At 38.8% G+C, this 20,526-nt stretch overlaps 1 protein-coding gene across 3 annotated transcripts in view; it reads left to right on the top strand.

Moving 5' to 3' along the window:
* The window catches only part of LOC117425689 (teashirt homolog 3-like), a 37,550-nt gene extending 25,102 nt beyond the window's left edge, over nt 1-12,448 (top strand). For all 3 annotated transcript variants that reach the window (XM_058993793.1, XM_034042861.3, XM_034904490.2), the window contains one exon: nt 9,207-12,448. In XM_058993793.1, the coding sequence (XP_058849776.1) occupies nt 9,302-12,409 (3,108 nt within the window). In that variant the 5' untranslated portion in view covers nt 9,207-9,301 and the 3' untranslated portion in view covers nt 12,410-12,448. The remainder of the gene's footprint in view (nt 1-9,206) is intronic.
* The last annotated feature ends 8,078 nt before the right edge of the window (nt 12,449-20,526 follow it).

Here is a 20,526-nt window from a genome sequence, read left to right as displayed (position 1 = left end):
TTCGGACTTCCTACAATTCTAACAAATCCAACTCGACGATGTAAATAAATATGACCTTCAACAACTCAACAGACTCCTCCGAGAATTCTATACCGCAGTGAGAAAGTCAGACGGACAGTTCATCATTAGTAATAACTATGCATTCTGGACTTTGGACAAAAACATTACTTTCTTGACGGATTCATAAAACAAATATGGACTGTAGACCTCGGCTCATAGTGAGAAACTAAAGGCCCTTCTGGAAGAACTATAGTTACCTCCAGGGGACAATTGAGCATCACACTATATGCCTCTTCTCCAGTCCATATATATATATACAGTACGAAGTCACAACGATGGGTATTTTTCCTCTTTTCCCTCAACCAGTCCTCTACAGATTGATATTATAATTAATATTAATTACAATTAATATTATTACAAGGCAGGCTTCTTCAAGCTGTGTTGCTTGGGCATTGAGTATCAGCACACATGCAATTTTTCTAACAGAACAGGTAAAATGTAATTAAATTACACAGGTCTGCTTGACATGATAAATTAAGTGTTCCTCAACACTAACAGTGACTATACGTGTAATGGGTGCTTATTGTATTTATTCCTCTGTCGAGCTCTTTTCAGAGCAGTGGAGAGACTCTGTATAAACAATGGAGTAATATAGTAAAACCTAAGAAGAAACCAGTTATACGATAGGCTGGCAGTTAAAATTTCACGCTTGCCTTTAACTAGCCATTTCTCGTTGAAAAATAAAATCACATGCAATACAAAAAAAAAAAAAAAGAGCTTCATAAAACTAGTTTTTAGATACAGCTTTTTCTATTCAAATGATTATATTGTAATAAAAAAAAAAAATGTGCTCATTGCCAAAATCTGCTCAATGAGCTTATTAATTTATGAATGTATGTATATACCCTGGAAATCAATAAATATGAATACCATGGGGAACGTGAAAGAATTAAAAATAAATAAAAGTCGGAGCCTGAATTGAAGTCTGCATTATTTAGACAAATCCAAGAATAGTGGTTGCATATTGGTATTGCAAACATGGAGAATCCAAGGCAGTGAAAAGAGAGATATGTTTTGAAAGTGACTTTCAACACACCCAGTACAGGTTATAAATCATTTTTATTTTAAGTTACCATGCAACCCTGGCAACGCACATTTCATACATACTGGTAATTAGAGTGCCTTTCCAACAAAACCCACGATGGTCACCCACTTGTGTAAAACATTCAATTTATAGATGTTGCTGTCTTTGGAAGTAAACAATTGTTATATGCAGAAAGACATGGTCTATATCACCATGGAGTTGCATACATTGTAATTGATTTGGATGGAAATATCTGTATAATATGTTGTGTGTTGCTGCTTCAGTTTGTTCCAGGAAACCTTAAAAACGATTTATTTTGACCCCAACAGATGACTTATTGTAGATTTATTAACTGAAATCACAACATTTGTTTTCAAGCTATATTGTTCTAGAATAAGAAAGAAACTTTTTATTGGACCAGTATTTAATTTCAACACACAAGGCTGTGTTGGGCTCACTTCATCACCTAAAAGCATTATAAAGAAATGAAATCTGTAAACACACTGTTTTAATTAATTATGAATGAACCAGGGGAAAAGGGGGCAAGTGTGGCTTTCAGTGAGGCATTTGTGCCACTTAGCCACTTTGGAATGACAACGCCACATTAGAGGGACGCAGTGTCAAAACTGGAACATCAGACCGTCCTGACAAGGAGAAGGCATTTGACTGTGAGGGCTGTTGGCAGGGAGTGGGGTTGCAGAGTCCCATCAGATTTGTCAGGCTCATCCATAGTCTCCTCTCAGCATTAGACCGCCAGCATGGGTCCTGACTCGTCACCTGTCTAGGTGAGCCGTCGGTGCCAGCATGCAAAGTGACAGGTCGCTTATGCATCTCCGTCCCTCTCCTCTGCCCGCTTTAATGTTGCCAGTCATCAGAGCTCCGGCACCCTACGACATCACGTGATGCCACTGTCAAGCGCTCACTTTTGGCTTTGCCTTATTAAAAAGACAGTCTCCTTTTTGTTTCTACTAATATATTGGTGAAAAAACGTATGCTGGTGCTTGACTCATGCAGGCCACTACGCTATTTGTACATGTAAATAAATTGAACTTTGTTTACGAGAGTGTGCACTCAGGTTGAAGCACCTGCTCCAAACACAGATTCATCAGTTTTTTTGTTTTTTTTTTAATTAAACAGGGATACGGCTAAAATGCACAAACATGTAAACTAAGCAGTCAAGTAACGTGAAGGGAAAATATAATATGCAGAATACATAAACAGAAACTGCAGTACATTTCCCATTGCTCATAAAAACAATCCGGTTGTTCTCTATTAGGTAGACATTATTGTTAAGAACATCTCTGCATATGAAAGCCCCAGTGGAATGAATTTCTCCTTTTCACAATGACTACCAAAACGTATTTCTCCTTTTCAGTGGCTGTATGGTTGTATAGTAAATTTATGCAACTTATCACAGTTATTAAATTACTGAATCTGCAAAAGAAGCAATCAAACCCCTTATTATAGGTGCTGGGAGTGAATGTTAAATGTCAGGGAGTTAGCAATGCGTTGCAGGGAAGCACGTTGCACTTAAAATATCAGCACTTTTTTAATGCTTGTGCATTCAGCAAAGACTCCCATCACAATTAACTGGTGTTAAAATAAATATTATTTACAAACTACCTAGGAAACAATTCCAGAGCGCTGCACATCAAAGTCTGTCTTAGTGCAGTGGCATTCAGCGATACAGGGCATGGTTTTTTCACTGTGATCAAATCATTTAAAACAGGCACTAGAATGGCATGCAAAATAAGCAACTGCATTTCCAAACTGGATTGTTCACGCTATTTTTTAAATGTATTTGTGCTAGTTATTTGCTAGCATATTGCATCCCAATTCTGAATGAATTTTACTACTGAAATATGGTTAATCTATAACAAAATAGGTTACTAACATGTATTAAAATAAACAAGAAGTACATGACTACATTACTAATAAACTCTAGTGATTTGAGAATGCAGTTGTATACCATTTTAAATAAAAATGTAATTGCATCCAAAATGCACCTTTTTTGTTTTAATTAAACACCCAGGCAGTGAAAAGATGTTGTTTTTTTTGTTTGTTTGTTTTTGTTTTTGTTAAGTAAAACTGAATCCTGCTATACACAACACATGCCGTTTGAAAGCCACATTTTTGCTGCCTGTCTCTATTATAATAATAATAATCATTAAGCAGTAAGTAATATGCCCAGTATATTTTTGGTAAGCAATAATATAGCTTTAACATTACAACAAATGTCTCAGTTTCACAGCAGTGTTGCCCTGATTTCCATTTGATGCCTATGCAGTATTATAAATAATGAGAACAAATGGGCTTAACATGTCTGCCAATAAAAAAATGCATCATTTTTTTTTTTTCACATTGTGTTCTGTAGAGAATTGTAGGCAAATTGTAAGGCTGATAAACAAGGTAGTTTGCATTCCTCTTACACAACACTGTCTTGCAATAGTAGTGAATGTGTATGGCTGAAGCCCTGGTGGGTGATCTGCAGGAATACTAAGGTCATCCAAACATACTGCTGGGGGTGGATTTTGTTAGTCAAAAGTTCATAGCTGCAGTATAGTACTGTATTGTGAACCTTGGAACCATATCTTTATGAAACATAACATTATTTTTGCCACTATAGAGCTGGTGCAAGGCACACAGAGGTACAGCAACATGAGTATTTTGAAATTATTTATATTGGTTTGTTTTTTTGCCAGTTTTCAAAGCGTAGTTTGTGTAGTACTCTACAGTGTTGAGGAGCAGACACTTAAGATGGTATGAACTCACTTTAAGACATGGGGAATTAGTTTTTTTAAAGCTGCACAGTCTTTTGAAGCCTGTCTGGCTGTATCTGTTTGTTAAAAAAAATTGCGGAAATAGTGCACACTATCGTAAAGGTAAACAAGACTCAAGCTTGCAATGATGCACTACATACGCTTTAGAATACTATGAGGCAAACATATTTAAAATTGAGTGTTGCCCTTGAGGTTAATCTGTAGCCTAATAATTGGGACTATTTAAAAAGCTGTCTTGTGTCCTCTGAAAAACAGAAAAATAAGTTTTGTGTTGACATGTCTGAAACAGTTCATCATGTTGTACAAAGGCTCATTTGTTGTGTAGGGAGGGACTCTTGAGATGTGGTAGATTATTAGAGCTATGATGCTACTGTTACACTGCAGTCCTGGAGGGAATGCTGTGCGTCATCATTTGCAAAAAAAATAAAAAATCAGGATACATTGAAATGATTGCGTTTGGTAGTCCTGTTTGTGCATCTAATTTTGTTTAAACAATGTTTTTATTGCCAATAACATTGTTGACCTTATTTGTTACCAATAACACAATCCGAGATTATATAAATATATACAGTATATTTCAGCTCTTGCACTGGACGCTGGTACTCCCCTAGGGTTTCCCGTTGCTCGTTATTATAGGATGAATCCACATTCTTCTCTTTCTTTCTCTTCTTCTTCGGAGCAATAACCATGCAGCAGCTTGTACCCGATCCATATTGCCTTCAGATTATATCCAAATTTAGCAGGACAGGGTGGTGATCACGACGTTTTTTGTCTAAAAATCGAACCTGTTTCTTGTTTTTTTTCACAGCAATTACGCTCAAGTGTGAAAGGTAAGGGGCTCCCGAGTGGCGCATCCAGTAAACTCGCTCCGTGTGGAGTGCAGGATGTGCCGATAGTCTGGACGTCGCGAGTCCAGGCTATTCCTTTGCCGACCGAGGACGGGAGCTTCCAGGGGCGGCGCTCAATTGGCTGAGCGCCGCCCGGGGGGAGGGTGTCCTCGGCTCACCGCGCACCAGCGACCCCTGTAGTCTGGCCGGGCACCTGCGGGCTTGCCTGTAAGCTTCCCGAGAGCTGCATTGTTCTCCGACACTGTAGCTCTTGGGTGGCTGCATGGTGAGTCCGCAGTGTAAAAAAAAAAGCGGTCGGCTGACGGCATACGCTTCGGAGGACAGCGTGTGTTCATCTTCGCCCTCCCGAGTCAGCGCAGGGGTGGTAGTGGTGAGCTGAGCCTAAAAATAATTGGCTATTCCAAATTGGGAGAAAATGATAAAAATAATTGGCAACGACTAAATTAAAAAAAAAAAAAGTGTGAAAGGTAGTAATTCAATTCCATACGTTTGATTTTTTACCATAGAAAACAAAGTGAATAAACACTACAGTGTGAATAGCCCTTTAATGACAAGAGACCCTAAAACCTGCTAAAGATAAATAAAAAATGAAATGCATCACTATCATCTTAAATGCTTTAAAAGGCATATGTATTGAGGTTTAATGTAGCTGTGAAACCGTCTCACAACACTTATGATTCCACTAGTCAGCTGTGTTTAATGTAAATATGCTGTCAGATACTCTTCAAGTGAATGACATAAGCAGATGATTAGCAGTGTTCTCAATAGTGTTTTTGCATAATCTTACAGTGTGATGCTACTGCTCAGCTGCCTCTTATTGTCAGCGTTTCAGAACCTGTTATTTCTTAATCCGCAGACGTTTATATTGTCATTACAAGATTTGTATAAATGGTCAGTTATCTATTTGAATATGCATATGTGGGAGCAGTCTCTCTGATTTGGTACAATGGCTGTTCATGTACGGTATACAACCTACAGTACTGTACAGAATATATATATTGTATGTAGACATATTGTAAAATGATCCTACAAAGAAGATCACACCTCTAAACCATGCAGGCACAAGCTGCATGTCTTCCAATTATGAATGCTCTTAATTGGTAGTTAATGTTTTCATAACTACACTGGGCCTTATTGAAAAATCAGTGCTGTATTTCAGAATTTCTTGTAGGTCTGCCATAATTATAATGTATTAAAGTTTTGTGCTATTTCTGTTAATACTTGTATTTACTGTATTGCTGTTTTCATATAATATAAAGTCATTACATCTATGTAAACACAATCTAGATTTTTTTTTGCATTAGTTTCAGTGGTTCCAATGGGAATAATGCACAGTATCCAAAGATTTTCTTGAGGCAGGTGACACACAAGAGGTTACTGGCTGTTCCTAGAAGTTGAGGGAATAAAGCAAGCCAAAATATGTCTTAGTTGTTTTTCATTATCTGATTTAATGGATTTCTTGCATCCATTGCTGTTATCATACTATACTGTATCCATTGGGGCTGAAGTTCAGTGAAGCACTTCCATGCACAGTAGCTCCTGTCTGTGCTGCTGCAGGTATGCCAATCTATCTCAATACGTTTTCATGGTCCCTGCCTGGATAGATGTGGTCGGTGACAATGGTTCGAGTAGTCTTCAAGAATGTTTACTTGTAGCTGTGGAGAGCCCACATTCATCAGAAGAACAGGTCGATGTGATTGCACTGGGATCAATGGAAGAAGACCTGTACGGTCCCTCTCAGGCAGCAATGTGCTTGCCCTCCTGGCTGCGAATTCTCATACACCTCTGCGTCCCAGGACCATTTGTCTGGGAATGTCAAATTGCAATAATTAAGGATTATTGATCTTAAATTCAATTTGCTTGATTAACACGGGTCATGACAGTAGCAAGTTAGAGAGGAGGGATGGTACTGAGGGAGGTGTGGTTTTTATTTTATATCCCCAAGACTTGTAGGGCTGTCAGCTTAAGGCTACAAACCATTTTCACTGTAATAATTCCACATTTCAGTTACTGACATATTAGCAAGAGGTATTTTAAATTATAAATGTATGGGTTGGTCCTATATATAGTAGCTTAATCATTTTTACACTGATTCCTTTCAGTGAAGGGCTATATAGTCTTGACACAAATGTTCTATCACTACCCCCTTTTCCCCCTTTTAATGTTGAAACAAGAGGAGATCAATTTCATATATACTTTTTTTTACAGTGCTAACCACAGGCTTGTATTAAACTTTGAGAGAAGGTATATTGCTATCTTTTTCATATTAACTTTTGTGGGATTGAATTTTTCAACACCTGCCAAGAAATCTGTAAAAGAGTATATAAAAAATATGCTAACCCAGTAATCTCAAAAATCTACTACGTGATAATGGCATTTCAATTTTCAGTATCTAAGCAACGGAGTGATGAGTTTCAGTTGAAAAAAAAAAGTACTGCATTCGTTTCCAGTTACGTTAGCTAAGTATACATTATGAAAATTAAAGTAAACTTGAAAATAATAAACATTTTAAAATAATGCTGATAATTATTTTAACCTGACTACAAAAACTCCAAGGCAGTTCAAAGGCATTTCAAAAGCTACAGACAACTAAAGTACACTGAAGAGTAAACATTCAGTTATGTACAACAGTAAAGAAACCAAGTGTTTAAGAGCTACTGTATCTTTTCTCTTTGTGCTGCAGAAACCATGTTGTCTTCCTCATAATTTACATGGACCATTCGACATAAAAAAAAAAAAAAAAAAAACATTCTAAATCAATAAATGCCATGCAGTAACAGTAATCTTTTTGATTGCACTACTCCAGTACTGTACAGGTTCAAGGTCTGGTATGTCAAGTGGCTGTGTCAGAAATAATTAGACATTAAACATACATGACGAGTAGGTTGTAAAATATCTGTTGTTAGTTCTGTTTTGCTAACAACAATGCACTGCCAAATGCTACATATAGTGTAGCATTTCAATGATAGTGTTTTTGGTGTCATGGTTGATACAGTACATGCAAGCTTTAGTAAAAACCTGAGCTGGAAAATCAGAGAGCAAGGCAGTAAAAAAAAATGTATCTGTTGGGGAGTCAACGGTAGCAGCTGCAGGCACACGTACTTGCTAACTGTCTCTGAAACCTTCAATATCAATAACTAAAAATCCTATATGCTGTAGTATCAAAGTGAAGTTTAAATTGTCAAGCAGGCGTGGGTTTAGTTTATAAGAATGACGTATCCCCACATACTGGCGGATCAAGGGTAAAATGGAAAAAGAGAGAATATGGTATAGTGGTTGTAAATACATTTTATAAATGTATGTCCCTTGACAGAAAGTGGTCTGTTTAGTATCTCCTTTAACTTGGTTTACATCTCTGTCTCGCCAATTGATGAGTTGTGGAACAGCTTATTATTGTTACTTGATGTTTTGATATGTCAGTTATTTTGGCTGTTTGTCAGTTGAATTTTCATTGGTCAGTAAGTAGTGTATGTGTATAGAGGCTAAACATGCTTCAAATACTTACCAAATATATACAACACATAAAACAAATTTAAAAAAAAAATGTATATATATATATATATAGATATATATATATATATATATATATATAGATATATATATATATATATATATATATAGATATAGCACCCAGTTATATGTTTATATGTATGACTGAAATGTTGTCTAAGAAATCCAAAGGCATGACTATAGTATGCCAAACATTCTAAAGCTTCCCTAGCATTTATCTAGGTGAGTTTTCATAGGGAGTGTGATACTGATGCTTAAATAAAAATGGGTCAAATGTTTTGTCAGCAGTACAGTATACTTGTATGGTAAGCGGTAAATAATCTTTGCATGCTTTAGATTCACTCACAGGTCCACAGGATTTTCTTATAATTGATGTAAATAGATGTGGTTGACATGAATTGTTATTGAAATGTATATACCTTCATTTTATTTTAAAAAAAAAAAAAGATATCTCTAGAAATGTAATGAGTGAAAATGCATGCTTAATTTAAATTGTGGATCTGTCTGTTATGAAATGCATTAGAGGTAGAAGAAGCATAAGACATATTAATTGACAGACAGGAACTGCTGTCTCTGTGGTTGATACAAGTAATTTATTACTTTAGAAATGAATGCCACCTCCAGAATGTGCTTCATTAATTTCAAATTTAGTTTTAATTTCAAGCTGTTGCCCCTTGAGAAGAATAAGGTGGCAAATTATGTTTGAAGAGAGTTTTTTTTTTGCTGTGAAAGAAAAAAAACACAAAACTTTATTTTTATTCTATTCTTTATTCTATATATAATTTGAGGAGGTCTGTGCTAAAATGCAGCAACGATTATTGTAACAAATTATTCTTTTTACTAACTACATCTGAATTTATAGATTTGTATTCAGAGTTAAGGAATTAAAACCTTTATCACATTTTTTTTTTTTTTTTACCCTCGCTTAAAATTGATAGGGTCTTATTGAATAGTGTCTAATTGGACTTTCTCTTATTTTCACAGCCTATGTTCCGGACGAGCTAAAGGCAGCGGCACTGGTGGACGAAGACGTTGAACCAGATGACTCGGCTGGGGACGAGGAACCCCCAGTCAAGTATATGTGCTCAGATAAGGATTTCTCAAAAGACTGTCAGAGCTACCAGGACTCCCCGGCGGCTGAGTTCTCCAGCCACGAAATGGACAGTGAGTCTCATCTGAGTGAGGCCAGTGATCGCATGTCAGACTTCGAGTGCGCCTCGATCAAGAACGAGGAGGAAATCAAGGAGCTGTCAGCCCCCAATGAGGACGGCCCTGCACCCGACAGCCTGGAGCAGATGAAGGCAATCTACAACAGCTTTCTGACCAACCCCTATTGGTCCACCCTCAACCTGAACCTCAGCCAGACCACCACCGAAAAGCCTCAGGGCAGCAGCAGTAGCAGTAGCAGCAGCAGCAGTAGCAGCTGTGGGAGTGGCAGCTATGACTGGCACCAGTCCGCCATGGCAAAGACTTTTCAGCAGGTGTCTCAGAACAGGCTCAACCCGGAGCCTAGTCTTTTCAGCACGGTTCAGCTCTACAGGCAGAGCAACAAACTGTATGGCTCTATTTTTACTGGGGCTAGCAAGTTTCGCTGCAAAGACTGCAGTGCCGCCTATGACACATTGGTAGGGCTGACAGTACACATGAACGAAACGGGACACTACCGCGACGACAACCATGAGACAGACAACAACAACCCGAAGCGCTGGTCCAAACCTCGCAAGCGCTCCCTGCTGGAGATGGAGGGTAAGGAAGACGCCCAGAAGGTCCTGAAGTGCATGTACTGTGGCCACTCTTTTGAGTCATTGCAGGACCTTAGCGTCCACATGATCAAGACAAAACACTACCAGAAAGTGCCTCTCAAGGAGCCTGTGACCCCTGTGGCAGCCAAAATCATCTCCTCCACCCGAAAGCGGGTACCCATCGAACTGGACTTCCCCAGTTCTCCAGATTCCTCAGCAGGGACACCCAAATCATTTTCAACTGACCCCAGTGATGTTCTGCATAAGGCCTCCAACCCCTACATTACCCCCAACAACCGATACGGCCACCAGAACGGCGCCAGCTATGCCTGGCAGTTTGAGTCCCGCAAATCGCAGATCCTCAAGTGCATGGAGTGCGGGAGCTCCCACGATACACTGCAGGAGCTCACCGCTCACATGATGGTCACAGGGCACTTCATAAAGGTGACAAACTCAGCCATTAAGAAAGGGAAACCCATTGTGGAAGCCCCCATCGCACCAGTGGCAGCCACTCCACTAGAGAAGGTGCAGTCAGTACCTTTAATGGCCACAACCTTCTCACCTCCAGCTGCTACCCCTTCCAGCATATCCCCTAAGCTATGTGTAGAGATCAAGAAAGAAGAGATGGAAGAGGAATGTGCCAAACATAAAAGCAAAGACAAGGAGAAGTTGGAGGAGGAGGAGGAGAAGTTTGACATCCCCTCCAAGTACCACTACCTGACTGAGGAAGACCTGGAGGAGAGCCCAAAAGGTGGCTTTGACATTCTCAAATCCCTGGAAAACACAGTGACATCTGCCATCAACAAAGCTCAGAATGGTGCTCCGAGCTGGGGTGGCTACCCCAGCATTCACGCCGCCTATCAACTCCCCAATATCATGAAGCTTTCCTTGGGCTCATCTGGGAAGAGTTCTGCATTGAAATACATGTTTACAGGTGGAGAGGTTTTGTCCCCAACCAAAAGCCATCCACTTGTTTCTCCGCCTTGCAGCCAGACCTCACCTCTGCCAAAAAATAACTTCCATGCCATGGAAGAGCTGGTGAAAAAGGTCACAGAGAAAGTGGCCAAAGTGGAAGAGAAAATGAAGGAACCTAAGGTGAAATCGTCTCCCCAGCGCCGAATGACACCTTCCCCTTGTAGCAGTGAACCCGGTGAACCCATGAAAGGAGATTCCCCTAAAGAAAATAGTGCTAAAACCCCAGAAAGCAATGGAGAGGGCCATAAAGACATGAACAATGAAAGCCCTGTAAAAGACTCAGTTGAGAATGGGACAGACCCTGTCAAACTGCCTGCCACTAGTTTGTGTAGCAGCACTGCCATCATCACAGACCACCCGCCAGAGCAACCTTTTGTTAATCCCTTAAGTGCGCTTCAGTCTATAATGAATGTCCACCTGGGCAAGGCTGCCAAGCCAGCTCTGCCCGCCTTAGACCCAATGAGCATGCTTTTCAAAATGAGCAACAGCCTGGCAGAGAAAGCTGCAGTGGCCACCCCACCCATGCAGACCAAAAAAAACGAGCGCCTGGACCGCTATTTCTATCATGTCAACAACGACCAGCCTATGGATTTGACGAAAGGCAAGAGTGACAAAAGCTGCTCTTTGGGTTCAGCGCTGTTGTCATCCACATCAACGTCTTCTGCTTCTCCTTCATCCACAGTGACAACGACTAAGACATCTGCAGTCGTGTCATTCATGTCAAACTCTCCGCTACGCGAGAATGCCTTGTCAGATATCTCTGATATGCTGAGGAACCTGACAGAAAGCCACACATCAAAATCTTCTACACCTACCAGCCTGTCGGAGAAGTCGGACATAGAGGGCACTACCATCGAGGAGCCAGAGGAGATCTCTCCGGCCCAGAAACGCAAGGGCCGCCAGTCCAACTGGAACCCCCAGCACCTGCTCATCCTCCAGGCCCAGTTTGCTGCCAGCTTGAGGCAGACCTCAGATGGGAAGTACATCATGGCGGACCTCAGCCCCCAGGAGAGGATGCAAATCTCCAGGTTTACAGGACTCTCAATGACCACCATCAGCCACTGGCTAGCCAATGTGAAATACCAGCTGAGAAGGACAGGTGGAACAAAGTTCCTAAAGAACCTGGACTCTGGACACCCCGTGTTCTTCTGTAATGACTGTACTTCACAGATCCGAACTCCCTCCACCTACATCAACCACCTAGAGTCGCATCTGGGTTTCAGGTTGAGGGACTTGTCCAAACTGTCCAGCGAACAGATCAATAGCCAGATCACACATACTAAAAGCCACTCTGAAAAATTGATCACCGCCGGCTCCTCCCCGGAGGAAGAGGCCGGCTCCACTTACCAGTGCAAGCTCTGCAACCGGACTTTTGCAAGCAAGCATGCCGTCAAGCTGCACCTCAGCAAGACACACGGCAAGTCCCCGGAGGATCACCTCATGTACGTGTGTGAACTCGAGAAACAGTAGCACTGGCTCCCATGAACTTGGCTTTAAGTAGCTTTTGAGGGGCAAAAAAATAAAACTGTACACACACAAAGATGCCATAAAGCTACTGTTTAGTTTTGGCACACAATCTTGTTACATCTCCAGAGGAATAACTCTGGACACTGTTTTTTTTTATTATTATTATTTTATAACTGTACAGTGTTTAAAATAGAGGTGCATAATCAGCTGTTGTTACTGGTTAAATATGAAGGTTATTGAAAAAAAAAATGAAATGCTATGTGTTTGGAATTTGTGTAAAATGGATCTAGTTTCTGTGCATCTCTTAGGTGCATTAAGCTGCATGCGTTTATGGACAATTTAGTTAAGCATTTATAACTAAATCTGGTGCACTTTTTTACATGACCTAAGTGTGCTGGTATCGGCCTTCCACATTTAACCCTCTGAGTACAGCTAAGCACTTCTATGTTCACTTGAAAACCAAAAGCTAGGGGGGAAATGTTTCAACTACAAAACTGGCTGAAATTGAAGTTTGGGCATACAAAAATTGGCCACTATTAGTTGCACAGTTCCAAATCTGATAAATTCTTTGTATAAAATATAGATGTATGGCTGGCTAAGGTAAAGCCACAGCTGTTGCATTTGTTCAGTATATCAGGAGCCTTTATTAATTCAGGTCTGTGTAAAAAAAATTAAAAAAAACAATAAAAAAAGGGCCTATCTAAATTATGCATCATTTTTATATTTTTTTAATTTAAAAGAAAAACTAAAAAAAAAAAAAAAAAACTATGAGTATATACTAGATGGTGCACAATATATGAAGACATTCATGAAATCGTTTTGCACAATATTTTTTTTTTAAATATGTTTATTTAATCAAAAAAGCTGATTAAAACGTTGTATTATTATTATTATTATTATTATTATTATTATTATTATTATTATTATTATTATTTTAGCCTTGTGCTCAAAGGGTTAAACCTCTAGTACAAATTGTACTGTATTTCATGAAACTTAATAAAAAATAAAATAAATCTTTAAAAAAAAAAGTTTGTACAAAAAAGATGTTACTTTATAAAGTTATAAGGCGTTCCATGATGTAAACTCTTACTTATAAGCACTCTTGGTTGTTATTTCATATTGTAGAACGCCTTTTTGATTGGTAACTTTTTGTTCTGCCTAATTATTCTCCCATGATTCCATACTGCAGCTTTATCTTTCTGCATTTGAAAGGTAACCCATGGTTACCAGCACACTGAGTGACTCTCTTCTGCTATATTTTTGGCAGTTAATTTGCAGAAGTAACTGACAGCTGACACCATATGAGAATCTATGTATAAAATATTGGCATGTAAACAGCGCACACACTGTTATGCACTTTGTGCCCTGTTTTTGTTGTTGACAATGAAGCACCCATTATATGACTTCATATAATCTTTTTTTTTTTTTTCTACTGCAGCATTAAAATGTTTTTTGCAATAATTCTGTGTCGAGTTCACAATTATGTCTGCAATGTGCTATGGCTAATGAGCACATTAAAATTAAATTGTGTTCCGTGTCTCTCTCTGACGTGAGCTTGAGTAGTTTTCTTCATCTGCCAGCCACTGGCAGTCGCCGCACTCAGCACATACATCACTGATGTTTCAGCGAACTTTACCATCGAAAGTGCAGCGCTTGTGCAAATTCAAAGGCCTCTAAATCCAACAATATTGCACAATATATTGTTGCCAACATCATAATTACATTTGGACTAATCTTGACTCAGATCTTGGTCAGCAATCAGCTAAGAATGTGCAAAAATCAAGTTCTAGAAATAACGTAGGAAATGGCTATCATTAATAGCACAACAGATTACATTTGGATTTGATCAATCAATCAATTTAATTATCTTTTTACTGAAAGACAACCTTCTGTTTCACCGATTGAATTTAAGGAAACCAATATTATCAATTTTGTATCAATACCCACAATATATAAAAACAAATATATATTCTGAATGTCATTCATAATCCTGTAATTAAGCCCTAACATCCCCCCCCCCCCCCAAAAAAAAAGGCAAAGGGAAACGAGAACGTTAATGGGGCGAGTTTTTTTAGCCACAGTCCTCGCATGACAAATTCCGATACTATCATAATTCATGCATGCAAGATGATGCACTCCGTGATTCAGTTTAAAACATTTGTTTCTTGTTTGATTGACGGCTTGGGTGTATGCTTCGAAATTGCTGTTGTGATGCTGTGTGTTTATTTCCACCTCGTCTCCATAATTATTACCTCTGCATATGATTGTGCTTTCATCTCAAGCGTTAAACAAAAAAAAAAACCTGTGCATCAGTTCACAGGTTACACACGCACAGCTTTTCCAATTGATTTTTGCTTGACCAATATTTTGATCGTAAGCTTACTCCCCAGATGCTACATTGGTATTTAACTAATAGAACCACCTATTTAAAACACATTACATATATATAAAAAAATTCAGCTAAAAATAAATAGTGGTTAAGGCTAGCGTTCTTTTGAATAGCCACCTTGGTTTAGCACATCCATCCCAAGCAGAGATTTCAGTCCTATCAGCTGAAGTGATACTTTTACTCGTTTTATTTACAGGCCTTGTAATTCATAGCAAGCCTAACAAACCTGTCTATTAGACATGCTAATTTAAGAGGCCTGTAAATTCTGTGAAACTAATGTGAAAAATACTGGCAAGCTTTTAACTCGCAGGTGTGCTCTGGTGACCTGGCAGTTACCCCACCGGAGCATTGGCTTGTTAAGCACACTGTAGATCTTCCACCCGTCACGTTTACAAAGTAACTTAAAATAACATTTGTGATAAATGTGCAATTTGCCTAATTTATGGTTCTATGATGTGCTCAGGGCTACATGCAAGATGAAAATCTTAAATGAAGCTTGAACAGCGCACTTCACAACAAGAAATCAATATGCCATACAGCTTAGTGAACTATCCACTGAGGGTAAAAATCACAAAACATCACATTTTCTGCAGCTTTAATTTCCTCCTACAGTGTAAACAGTTAACTGATTGTGTAGGCTAAGTGCTATATATATGGTAACAAGTGAAGTGAAGTCTGGGCTTGTGCTGGCCTCTGGCGACAGCTCCGGACGTGTTTAGCCGTCTACTAAATAACAAGTAACAGTTTGAGACAAGACAAAACAAGCAAAACACTCATGCGTGATATAACACAGGTCCTTCAGGTTAATTCCTTAACCAAACGAAGGAACAGATTACGTCGCTACGTCCCCTTCTTGTACCGTCACACATGACCCCTTGGTAAACGATTGCAGCCGCTTCTCCAATCCACGGCTGCCACATCGTTTCCCTTCCGGGTCGATGAGTTAGTGCACCAAAGCTCCACCTCCTTTCTAGATGACCGACTTTGTTTTAATCCTGGGAATGAATTGTCAGGCCAAACAGTCCTGGGTACTCTGTTCCCGTTACTTAGCGCCCTCACAGGTCGGGAGGGAGATTTACCACCATCCTATATCTGTCACAAGAGCTCATTGTGGTTTCTAATGTTTTAATTATATTGCATCGCAGGACCCAATTGTCTGAGTCTCTTCCTATATTATAGGACACTTATCCCTTAGTCAATAGAATCCCTGACCAATTTATCCCTGGGGTATTATTAGAAAACCAAAATAATCCTCCCTGACAAAACGAAACTGGTAAATGTGTCCTCCTGGGAGACCCTGCCTGCCTGCCACGCTATTTCTATCCCCTCCAGCCAGTCTCCTGACCTGCAGAAAAGGGGCACATTTGACTAAAGAGCCATTTCAGCATTGAATGAGATGGCCTTTCATTGTTCCCATCAACACATTTAATGTCTTTGTATCTGCTGGTAACTCTTGTCTTTATACAAACATCCTTTACTCCTGCCTGACACCGCCTTATTGCCCTGTCAGTCACCTCTCTGGCCTGGAAACAAAGGCATGGAGAGTTGGGACTCTTGCAGCTCCAGCACCAAGCAAAGGATTTGAAAACGGAGTCTCTCAGCCCAGCAATGTCAAGCGACACTCACACTTTTCGTCACAAATACGGTGCATCAAAACAGTGTCAGTTCAGGAAGCCCCCGTGCAAGCCTAGCAGCAGTCCTGTGGTTTGCTCTAAGTACGAAAACCCTCAATTTAAAGATGTTTGCCTTACCTTTGATTCTTGTGGTGTTTTTGTTTTACATGCAAGGGTATTCTTTATCAGTACTGGGGGATCAATTGATCATGAAAAAAAAGAACCTTTAAAAATAGCTAATGCTTTTTGGCTACCTCTCAATTACAGCCCATTAAAAATGAATAAAAATGAATAGATATGTAGGTAGATCATTAGATTAAAACAAATTTAAGATTGTGGTTTAAAAATTCAGGTACATTATAATGTACCGGTAGTATTAAATCAAAAGGTCTGTCTAATGCAAAAAAAAAAAAAAAAATTGAAAGTAATACTTTAAGTAGATGTTATTGATGGTATTCAGACATTGAAAAGTGATAGCTGTTGTAGCTGGACTATGTAATATAGTATGGAGTAGTAATGAGAGGGACAGCGGACCCAGGTGTGAGACTGGATTTACAATTCAAAGTAAACCTGTTTGCCAGCCTAATCCCTGCGTGACACTCCTTTTGTTCTGCTGCTTCTGAATAGTTATACATTAGTAAGGAATAGCCAAGACCTTTAAATGCACCAGGATATTTAATGTGTTAGATTTCATTTAAGCAATATATTCTACCTGACTGTTTCAGTGGTAATCAGCTGTGTGTTCAAGCTATCAAAATGCTTAACCTATAAAGAGCTTAAATGTGAGACATTGATTTGTGGAGAGTCAATATAACAATAACCACAGTTTGGATGGCAATATGATATTACCGCACCAAAGGTATTTATTGCCAGCCATAGCAGAGAGAAGGAGGGCAATGGCTCCACTGGGACATTTTATAACAAAAATGCCCAAGCAAAATTCTGTTACTTCTGTTATCATCAATATTTCAACCTACCCATATTATTTGGGGATACATCAATGTTATTGTTGGCTCTTCCGGGAATGTTGAGCCTCTGTTAAAATTAGCCAACATTTGCAAATGATCTCCAGGTATTGTCGCTTGAATGCAAGGAGTTTTAATGGTTGGCACAGAAGGCATGAAACTCATCGAAACCTGGTTTCTGCCCCAAACACATTCTTCAAGTATTTTATTCAGCCTCTCAAGCTCTATTCCCAGAGAGTGCCTTTCACATTTCTGATTGTGCTGCACACTTTTCCATATTTACCAATTTTACAATCCTCTCTGGGTTATTGTAGCACAACCTTTGATCGTGCATTGTCATTAAAAAAAATCATTTCTGTCCAAATGAGTCTTGAATATACATTTTAAATCTATAAAGCTTTCTAGTGCACATAAAAGACAGTTTTACAGCCTCTGAAGTGTTGGGTAGTCTATGATATTGATCCTATTATGTGCATAAGACACAAATATTAATATTTTTGTAGTGTCTGGTTGGAACAAACATGTTTGTGGCCCCTAGCTCCTGTTTTGGTTTTCAATATTCAAATGGGCTAATTATATACCATGCTTATTCTCCCACTCAAAAGAAAGACTGTATTTTTTTGTCTGGGCATCATTTTGCAACTAAATTATTTATTTAACAGGGAGGTAAGTGGCATTTTTAAAAATTACATCAGTCATTTAAAACAATACAGCTAAACAGCTGGAGGTCTTAATATATATTGAATATTGAACTACTGAATGTGCTATCTAAATTTTGCTAAGAAGAATGTGACAGTTTCCATTAGGCTTTTATTTGAATTGCGGGGCTATGCAAGGAATTTAAAATATACAGTTGATTTTTTTTCTTTTCTTACAAAAACAGATGAAAATAGACTGACCAGCAAAAATAATGCACTACAAGAAAATGTAAAGCAGATAACACACCAAATATATCTATCCTGTATTACTCATGAGAAAAGATAAAAACAAACAGAAAACAAGTATAATCCCTTACATACAAATACATTGTGGTCAGAAAAACAAATCACAACAACGACTAGAGCTCTTTCATTCAGCTGAAGATTACTAATTGACATAAATACTCAAAACAAATCCTTAGTAAATGAAGAGTAGTGTTTTATGTTTAAACCTCGACTTCAGGTACAGAGGGAGAAACACTGCACTCTACACAGTGTCATTGTGAAGCAATGAGGAGGACAGAACGAGGTAGGTGTACCAGGAAGGGCCCTGATATTGTCAGCTCTTTGGGTTTTTTTCTTTTTTTAAGTGGAGGTACAGTCACAGCAGTCATGCCTCTGTGACCATGAAACAGAGATGGCAAAAGCTGAAGGTCTCTGCTCCTGAAAGCCTCATCAAGACTTGTCATCGCTCTAATGAATATCATTTAAATTGCTTTGTATATTGGAGGAGTTTAGATGTCGATTTAATTTGCGCATGTGTTTGAGTTCTTCTGCTTGGCTAGGCTAACAGAGAGGAGCAGCCTAATGAAATGTGAGTTTGGTGACAGTGTGATGAGGCTCGACCCAATCAGACGTGTTTGAAAGGGGATTCTGACAGGGCTGAGAATCAGGAAAACTGGCATTTAAGAAAGTGGCTGCAGTCATTTAGGTTATCCTTGCCTGCTTTGCAGTAGGGGCTGTCTACCTGTTCTCATGTTTTACTGCATAAATGTGGGTTTAAACAACTCATCACCTATGCTCCTGTCTATGCTGTTATTTTGATTTGAACATTCTCAATCAGGAGGCCTCAACACATCACAACTCCAGAAATGTTGTTTCGAGCAATCCCAGAAACAACAGGTCAATTTACTTTTTGAACAGTCAGTATCTAAAATAAAATCCCATATAAATACCAATGTTAGCTACCTACAAAATAAAATTACAAAGAAAATACACACAGAAATAGGGGGAAAAAATAAACACTGAAAATCAAATGATTTATCGACACTGTTTTACAAATACAGCCCATTGCGTTTTACTTTCTTTATTTGTTTTGTCTGACCATTGTTGTCCAGAAGCCAAAAACACCAAACTCCTTTTCATGCTATGGCATATTGATAGGTAAGTTCCTTCCCACTTCTGTTATACCTTATATTGTTAGCTCTGCTTGGAATGCTTTTAGTTGTTTAAGATGCTTTGTATTTCTTTGTATTGCTGATTTTTTTAGACAGTATTTTAATTACAGTTGAAATATGAGTTTGAACGTAAGTGAACATTTGACTAAACAATTAGTTGTAAAGAGTACGCCAAGCTTTCACCCAGATATTAAACTATTTTTATTATTTGCCATTTCACGACTGTATTTACTGTTCACTGTTCAGACATGGAGGAAGGGCGAGGAGTCATTCAACGAGATGCATTTGGAGAGGTTACCGTATTCCTTTGAATTGAATTTTTCTCAAAAATGGCCTGCTCAATTTTAGCGTTTTATTTTAATTGAGGAATAACATAGATTTTTATTAGGCTTTGTTCTAACAAACAGTACCAGCTTGGACAGATCGGAAATGCTGAGCAGACCCCATATTTCTTGACGTGCAATACCACAGTTCACAAATTGGGAGAAAAACAGGTGCGAGTAATCAGGACTGGAAATGAGAAGTAGCACATAACTAACGCTCTGTGTGACAGCAGATGGCCGTAAACTGCCTCCATACATAGTTTTCTTATATGCGTAATTGAGGTTGTACCTTTGTAAATGCATCTTTATTTGATGTTTTTATTTTTTCTTCAAATAGAGGGTGGGAAATTTGGGGGCATCTTAAATTTGAAGGAATACAGTATTTGGCGCAGTTACAAAAGACCAAAAGTAGCCCTTTAATGAATTAACTTTTGGAAAGCTTGCCTTCACAACAACACATGGTTTCATGTTCTGGATTTTAGCACTTGTCAAGCGTTTTCTGGGCAGACGTTTTGGAGAAAATGACAAGATAATTTGTGAAAGGGGCCCCGAGCAAAGGAAGTGTTAAAGGCAATGATAATGTATCGTCACTGATGTCGAGTAATACAGTTTGCAGAGACTTGTGATTCATTTTATTAGCTAAGCGACTCAATACAACATACATTTAACAAATAATTTGCTTGTTAAATAACTTAAGAATATCTACAATTTCCTAGCTAACTACAGTTACATTAC

The sequence above is a fragment of the Acipenser ruthenus genome, chromosome 20 (assembly GCF_902713425.1).
Source record: "Acipenser ruthenus chromosome 20, fAciRut3.2 maternal haplotype, whole genome shotgun sequence".
NCBI lineage: Eukaryota > Metazoa > Chordata > Actinopteri > Acipenseriformes > Acipenseridae > Acipenser > Acipenser ruthenus.
This window is presented reverse-complemented; position numbering and strand designations above follow the sequence as displayed.